The sequence below is a fragment of the Haliaeetus leucocephalus genome, unplaced genomic scaffold (genome assembly GCF_000737465.1).
Source record: "Haliaeetus leucocephalus isolate CR32 unplaced genomic scaffold, Haliaeetus_leucocephalus-4.0 Scaffold136, whole genome shotgun sequence".
Lineage (NCBI taxonomy): Eukaryota > Metazoa > Chordata > Aves > Accipitriformes > Accipitridae > Haliaeetus > Haliaeetus leucocephalus.
In genome coordinates this window covers 1,869,937-1,878,120 of record NW_010972572.1, presented here as the reverse complement: position 1 = coordinate 1,878,120, position 8,184 = coordinate 1,869,937, and the positions used below count along the sequence as shown (strand labels likewise).

Genomic DNA, 8,184 nt, shown 5'->3' with positions numbered 1-8,184 from the left:
CCCCCAAATATATCTTTATCTTTAAAGTGATCTGTCCTACATCTCCGTCTCAGTGCCTGCTAAGCAGGTTTGTCAGCCTCCAGAAAGCAGACCAAGCCAGGCACAAGCTGAACAAATGGTGAAGGATACAGCCAATCCAGCAGAAAAAAGACAAACACAGAGGTACCAGACTGAGGAAACGCCTGAAGGAATCACCCAGCCTGGCACAGGACAAGCAACAAAGGGAAAGACCAAGAGAAAGGACCAGAGAAAACCAGTTTAAAAATATTAACAAACTAACCATTTAAAAGTGGTTAATATTGATGAGGTCTTAAACCCCTTAATCAATGTAACTGGCCCAAAGCCACATCCCTAGACAGAAACACTGATTCACACCCACAGCCTCTTACGAACACCCTTCCAGGTGAAACGCATCCTGGGTTAAACTGCATCTTGCAAAGTCCCCCACCTTCAGGTACCACTCTGGGGGGCTGATTTGCCTGGGGGAACCCGCAGCCCCCACTGATGCCAGGAAAGCGGAGGGGCGCACGGCCGCACACGTGCCTGCTGCATCGCTCGCGCTGATCTCCCACCCGCAAACTTGCACCACCAATACATCTTCTTTGATTATTGTTTCTGGCTGGCTGCATCTCAGGGATGGGAGAAAGTTAATTAGACATCTTAGCACCTGGGAAATAAAAGCCTTGATGACCTTCATTGACTCTATTGGAAAATAATTTAGGGTTGTTTAGCTTCCTTTCTGCACTGAGCAGATCATCAATTAGCAACAATAAGTAAAGCGTACAGTATTTTCTTTTTAACACAATTTAATCTGATGTGCTATTTTGTCACCCTTGATACTGCTGTGTCCCAGATGATCTCAGTATTGATGGTTTTGTCCTCAAGTTCTGATGCTTAAATGGGCAAAACATATTTTATCCTGTAATTAAATGAAATGCTCTGCTGGGTGAACATTATCTTAAGTTTTATAGTATTATAGTGCTTTCTATCACCTTAATATATCACCATAGTTCTGTCACTCCAATGAGGTATTACTATATTATTAGTGTAATACATCATTACGGCAAGGTGTTTTCATGATGTATTGCTGAAAAGATGAAGCCATCAGGAAGAAAAAAAATCCACAAGCAGGCTCAATATAATTACAGGATAAAAGGATACTTCATCATGAAATCTGATAATGATTTGACCTGGAAGTGAATGAAAGCAGGGAGAACGGAAAGCTAAAGGGAAAACAAGAGAAAAAACAAAATTTTCCCCTACTGATAGATGTTACAACAGAGGTGCTGTGAGCAAAAGCCAAGATTTCGATTTCATCTGCATTCAGCGCTAGGTAGGGGATCCATCGCACCTGACTGCACCCATCTGAATGCTACACGCTTACCTTAAACTGAATAGCAGTCATCAGTAGAGAGAGCAGAAACTCAAGACGTGATACAAGCTGCCCTGTCTTGAATGGGACAAATCTCTCCCCTTCTCCCTCTCTCTGCATTGGGCTGCTCATCTACAGCTATGCAGCAGCCACAGCAGACGGTAGCACGGTGTGGGGATGGACTTAGAAAGAGTGAGGACTTCCAACAAAATCCCAACTTTACCCGGCGTGGCAGGGAACAGGACCCACGACACAGCTGTTCTTGCATGAGGAAAATGCCAGCAGGGAGCCTACACCTCACCCTCACTCGATGCAGCTGAGGAACCTGCTCCTTAATTGTGAAATGCATTTAAAGGAGTATGGCTGGGCCATAGGATCAAAGAGAGAAGTGGAGATTTTAGGAGACTACATGCACATTGAGCACAGGCACCACTGTGTGTGCTTTTGGATGCTGAACAACTCAAAAGGAATTGCAATTTTTTGTGTTTTATATACATAAAACAAAGCAAGCTATTTTAACAAAGTGTTTATATTACTTCTAATTATATTCTCAGCAATAGATTACAACATGCAGCCCATTAATTAAATAGTAGTAGTGGAAGTCCAATTTATTTTGTGCGGCACCCATGCTTCTGCAAAAGGGTAATTTCAAAGCTTCTGCACTTACTGATAGCTACTTTTAAAAAGCATTTTCAAGGAGTTAAACTAATTGCATGTATCACGAAACAAAAGAACTGCCAAGAACTGGCTCTCAGCTGGAGAGGGAAGGGACAATGTGGAGGTGGAAGGGAAGAAAAGGAAGAAAAATCTGTGCTGAGCTTGCGCAACAGGTGAGCTGAAGGGAACCAGCAGCACTGCAATGTTTGACTTCAGAACATCAGGTAGGAAAAGAAAACATTGTTAAGTTTAATCACAAAAACAGCTGAGGAAAAAAATAAATAACCTGCTTTTAGCCATTCATCTTAAAGCCCAGGGTTAGCAGACAATGTCAGGCTAATTCAGTTTCTCATACTATAATGCACTTAGAGGTTTAAGTTTCCATCCAGAAAGTCCAAAATGCAGTTTGTGCCATTTAAGAAAAAAATTGTGTGCATTTAAGCAACAGCTAGGTTATATTTAGCAGTGAACTCGATCAGCCACAGTTGACTGATCTTTGTTGAAAGGCAAGGATAAACCAAAGTGAGATTTGACTCTACCCTGAAGGACTCCCACAGCTGGTTCCTGGGCTCAGGTGGCTCCTGAAGTTTGCAGTTCAGGCTCAGATGAGCTTTAGGATTACTTAGTCCTGGTGAGCCTGGATAGCCCAGGGTGAATATATTGTGAGAACAGGCTCTTTATGCATTCCCATCACTTGAACTATACATTTTTTTTTAGATGAAAATGAACTTCTTTGAGCATCATCAACCCCAGATACTCACTAAGGCTGCCACAGCATTACGTCCCCATTGGGCTCCATCTCAATCTTCAGCTCGTCCTCATGCCAATGAGGGTCATTTTGCATGTGTTTAAGTCGTATTTGAGGCCTGTGATAGAACAGAGAAGTGACATCCTGTCTTGCTAAGCCCTGATTAATGCAGGTTTTCATCCAGATTTGATGAGCTAATCCTCAAGACATGACAAAAAAGTCAGATCTTGTCTCAGGAAAGCTACCAGGAATGGGATCACATGTTCCCAGACCCTAGGGAACAGCTACAAGATTTTGCTGTGAATTCGAATATGTTTTTCCCATCTGAAAAACTGCATCTGGGGTACCTCCCTCCCTCGTAAAGACCTCCTCCCACATACGGGCTGCATAAGCACCTGTGAAGGAGCTAGACTGACATTATCTGCCATGATCAATGGATTAAAGAAAGTTCTGTTTTCAAGATTACTTACTTATCTCTGGTATTCACACAGGTATTCAATATTGGGGTATTCAAAGAAAGACACCCAAATCCAGGATGGGCTACAACCCATCATGGGCTCAAATGCAGCTGGAGCCAGCAAACCAGTCTCAGCAGTCTCTGTCTGAACTGGAAAGCTCTGATGCTTAAACTGGAAATCTGCTCAATAAATAAATTACCACGAATAAGCTGGGAAACTCTACTGTCTGGTGAGGCATTTTTCTTCCTGACCCTGCTCTCCTTTCTGATTCATGGGAGAAATTTTCACAGGCAGGGTTTGATTATGCAAATACCTGCAGGTACTTAATGGGATGGTCTTTTTTATGTTATATTTCACAGTTTTGGTCTTAATGAATACAACCACAGTGCTGAGCTTTCTTCTGTAACATCATGAAGGAACCAGAAGTTTCCCCTCTCCATACCTGCACGGAGATCCCAGTGACCCTGGAGCAGAGGTACAGGGCAGGCTTACAGAGCTCTTGGGAGCAGGAATTCAACCACTGATGTTGAGCGTTTCTATGTAATTTATACACTTCTGGGTTGAGATGAAGGTTTGATACAGTAGCTTGCCTTTGATGGTACATTGCTGTGTCACCTGTGTTGCTTCATCACAGCAGTTTGCTGTCGTGCAGTAATTTCAACAGGACTTAGGTGCTCACAACACTTTAGACACGTGGTCCTGCCCATCCAGCAGTTCTCAGCCTAAACCCCGTGTCATCTGCCAGCACTGACAGCTCTGGTTTGGGGTCATGATGTTAAAATAAACTGTTGGAAGGCACGGCCAATGCCAGAGTAATAAACATTATGATGCCAAGACAGAAAACAGTGGAATGACAAGCCAGGGCTGCCTTACTGGGTAAGGGAAGAACACAGCCCATATAGCACAGCAACCAGAATATGTGCAATGAGAGGACAGGTTTTCCCTAAAACAAGCAAAGGCAGATTGTTGTCCTGCAAATAAAAAGAAATATCTGTAGACACCTTAAACTTACCTAACTCAGCATCTGGGCACAGCTCGGATGGGATTGTCTCACCTAAGTTCCCTCAATCAATGTTAAGCTTCCAGTGTAAGACTCATCCTCTTGGCAATGCAGAGCGACAGGAAGGACCTACCCCACCGCGCGAGGTGCCATGGGTCTCCTCCTGCGGCACATCTTGCCTTCTTTTGAGAGAATGTGGATGATGGCTTCAGCCTGGAAACTTGGCATTCAGACAGCTTTTAGGTACGGTTTTGCCCCAGTTTCTAGGCAGATCAGTAGATGCAATCCCTTCAGCACAGATGTGGCTGATCCAGAGATGGTAACAGGGAAAAACTTCTGAGTCTGGCAATGAGCATGGACTTTTCAACAAAGAGAAAAGAAAAGCAACAGAAGAAACAGCCTTGTCACAGAGGAGTTTATCCCTGTTTCCATCCATTGCCACTACACACTGTGCAAGCACAGTGATGGTAGAGCCCATCATCCGCAACCTCCCTGCCTTGGCTAAATTTCCGATATAGGTAGCCAGTGCATTTACATAGGAAATGCAAACAAAAGCAGGAGACTGAAGTCAGATACATACATCAAATCCTGATGATAAACACCCAGGGCCTCACTGGATAAAGCTAAAATGCCAGAAGAACAAGTGCTGCTACTCTGTGGCTTTAGGGAGGTCAGGCATGATTTTGGTAATGAAAGAAAACCTAAAAATCACACTGTAATTCTTGAAAACCCCATGTGTCATAAGATGGCCATTCTGCTCCCAGACCTAAAGGGAAACTTGTATCTTCTCCTTAAAGATTGTAGGGGAGAAGGACATTGTGCTAAGGGATTTGCATGATGAGATGATGACCGCTAGGCATACAGAAAGAAAACCACAAAGGAAACCACAGGATTTAGGCAAAATACTGTAGTGAGGATACGGGCAAAGATAAGAGAGAAACAGACAGGAAAAGTTAGTGGGGAACTGGGTAAATTATCCCTAGAGCTGCAGATCCTCGAAGTCCAGCTTAGAGTCTGCCGTTGGTTTAACAGATGCCAGCAGTGACAGAGCTAGAGTTGTACCCTGTTTTGTTCCAACTCTATGGCAATCGAACCAGCAGCATTCCCATGCTGCTTTCTTCTTAAAACATGGTAAGAGATGAAACTACAGAAGAGGCTGAATTAGTTCATCATCACTAACTTTCAGTAGTTGACACATCCACTAATCTTCTAAAAAATATGAGATGTAGAGTGAATCTTGGAATGATGATTTTTAATCTAGAATAAGCTTAAAATTAAGATAAGAAGCTTTTGGGTTGCTCCAAAACTTTTGGAGAGGCAAAAGGAGTGCTAGAAAACTAACGCTATGGTAAATCCCAGCCAAGCTGAAACGGCTAATTATCATCCTGTTAAAAAGAACTGTTTGTTTCCTTTACCCAGTCGGTATGTTTTTACTCTGCTGGGTGAAAGAGAAAGGAAATGTCTTAAAATGCTCTGCTTGTGTGCGCTCTGCTCTGCTCATTGGATATTTGCTTTCAGCATTATTTACCCTTGTCTGGAAGATTTTTTCAAATTACGCTTTTACTTGCAGCTCTGGCATGATTATGGTAATCCAGAAAATAGCTACTCTATGAGTAGCTGGGAAAATGCACCTTTATATCTGAGGTATTTTTAACAAGAAGCTGGGCCTTATACATTTGAGAGTGAAGCCAACAGACATGTTGCATATCCATACTCCGTCCTGTGCCGGGTACTGCCTGCTCCCGGTGTGCGCAGTCCCAGCAGAGCAACTCCTCACCTGCGGTCCCCAGCCATGGCATGGGTACAATATGGCTGTGTGGTTCTCCTGCGGGCCCTGGTCAAGGCAGACGTCTTTCGCCTTGTTGTTTCGAAGCTGTAAGAAATAAAAAGTGCGGAGTTATATGGCCCTGTCTCTTCGGAAATAAGCAATAAACTGACGCGCAGCAATGTCTCTAGCCTCTCTTGCTATAGAAAGAATATACAGTGCTCTATCACTAGGCATAATCAGGCAGAGAAAGGTTTACTGTGCCATATGTTTTCTTTAAATACGGGGTCTAATGATGACTGCTTTTATATAATAATCACCATTCAAAGGAGCCAACTTCCTTGAACAGTTTTCTTTGTATTTGGTCATGTGTGGTGGTAACAAACATATTTTTAGACTGCCGTCAGCACGTTGCCAGGAGCCTGAAATCAATGCAGAATCACTTGTATTTCATCGAAATCTCAAAGTGCTCAACAAGGCAGGGAAAAAAGTCCAGCTAGCACAAGGAGCCCATTCAAACAGTCACAGGGATGCAGGAGGAGACAGAGAGATGGCAAACCAGCCATCAAGTACTGAAAGACACACTTCAGAGGGAGCATGGAAGCGCTTCGTTCATGCTACAAAGCCAAGTGGCCGCTGAACCCCAGCCACCAGGTCTGTTAACGCAGAGCTGTCCTCTCTCCAGGCTCCCCACGTAGGGCAACTGCAATAATACCTCTGAAAATACTACTTTTGGGGAGGTTTTAGTATGAAGGCATTAAGTAACTTTGATAATAAATCCTTCTTAAAATTAATGCCCATCTGGGGGTGCTCGGGCTGTGCTTCAAGAAGCCTTCTCAAACTGCCACTATTCCATGAGACCTATTGGAACAGAGTATTCTTAGTTCCCATAAATGCCTGTTTTTATATTCCCAGTATGATCTCAAAGCCAACAGAGATTGAATTAAGTCTCCTTACTTTATCTCGTCCTTAAGCTGTTGTGACAATTCACTGTATCCTACAGAGGCCTTGTAAAGAATTAGGCTGAATTTAAGTCAAAGGGGTTTATAAGATGACTACATATTAAAAATATACATACAGCTGCTTAGTCCATGGAGTCAATGCATAATATAGATAATTTTTTGTCAATTCAGTAAATGAGGTATTAAAATATTTTACTGTATATGGTCTCCAAGATCAGAAATAAATCCCCAAATAGGTTTTTAGAAGAAACTGTGAACAGATTTATAAAAATTTATATATAATTATACAGAAATAGTAGGTTCTGATTCACATTCCTCTCCTTTGAGGCTATTTCTCATCAGAGACTCAGCAGCTGTAAATATTACCAGTTTGATCTAAGGGACTGCTCAGCCTTAATTACCTCGCCATAAGCAACAGTGTTGTTGTATCTTCTCATTTCTGGATAAACATGGTCCAGGTACCACTGGAAATTTTTACACTTCAAGCTCTTCCTTAATGCTTTTCTCTCAGAAACATCCCCAATGTCAATACCTGGATTCTGAAAAATAAAGACACAGCAGGTCACTGACCAGATACTCTTAAAAAAAAATTTAAAAGAGAGTATTTCACTGATGCTTGGTATCACTTCCAAGCTGCCTGCAAACTGCCAGCAGCTGAGTAACTCCCAGCAGAGGCCATGCCAGGGAATTTTAGCATGTGTGCCCAAGCCGAAATCATCCTCACAGAAGTCAGAAGGAAGACTTGGGTTTCACAGCCACAGCGAGGAGGAGATATGCACATCTCTCATAGGTTTTGAAGGCGTCCTTGCAATGGCCACCAGACTGATGCTGGACGTGTTTTGGTCCTGGGAGGTAATTTAGAAGAGAGAACCCAAATGGAGAAGAAAATGTTTTGGAGGAAATACGAGAAGTGCAGCTTTACAGAGGTGAATCTTCTCACTGATGCCCCTGGGCTTTGGATCCATTTGAGAAAGACTGAATCTGCCAATTTTTAAAAGATCTCACCTCCCTTTAAGTACCGATGTACAGGACTTCCAGAAGAGCTTAACAGCAAATGTACATCAGGATTTAAAAGAGGGTCACATGCTGAATCCTGGAAATGCAAATCCCTCACTGTGCATTGAGCACCAAACCCCTTCCCCTTACACACCAACGGTGTGTGACCCTACTAAGAGGCAATGCAGAGGACAGCACAGTTAAAAGGTATAAAAGGCGGGGGGGG

At 43.0% G+C, this 8,184-nt stretch overlaps 1 protein-coding gene across 2 annotated transcripts in view; it reads right to left on the bottom strand.

Moving 5' to 3' along the window:
- Positions 1-8,184, bottom strand: part of WBSCR17 (Williams-Beuren syndrome chromosome region 17) — a 213,273-nt gene that overhangs the window by 5,262 nt on the left and 199,827 nt on the right. For both annotated transcript variants that reach the window (XM_010585914.1, XM_010585915.1), the window contains 2 exons: positions 7,364-7,501; positions 6,013-6,108 (listed from right to left, as the gene is read on the bottom strand). In XM_010585914.1, coding sequence (XP_010584216.1) covers positions 6,013-6,108; positions 7,364-7,501 — 234 coding nt within the window. The remainder of the gene's footprint in view (positions 1-6,012; positions 6,109-7,363; positions 7,502-8,184) is intronic.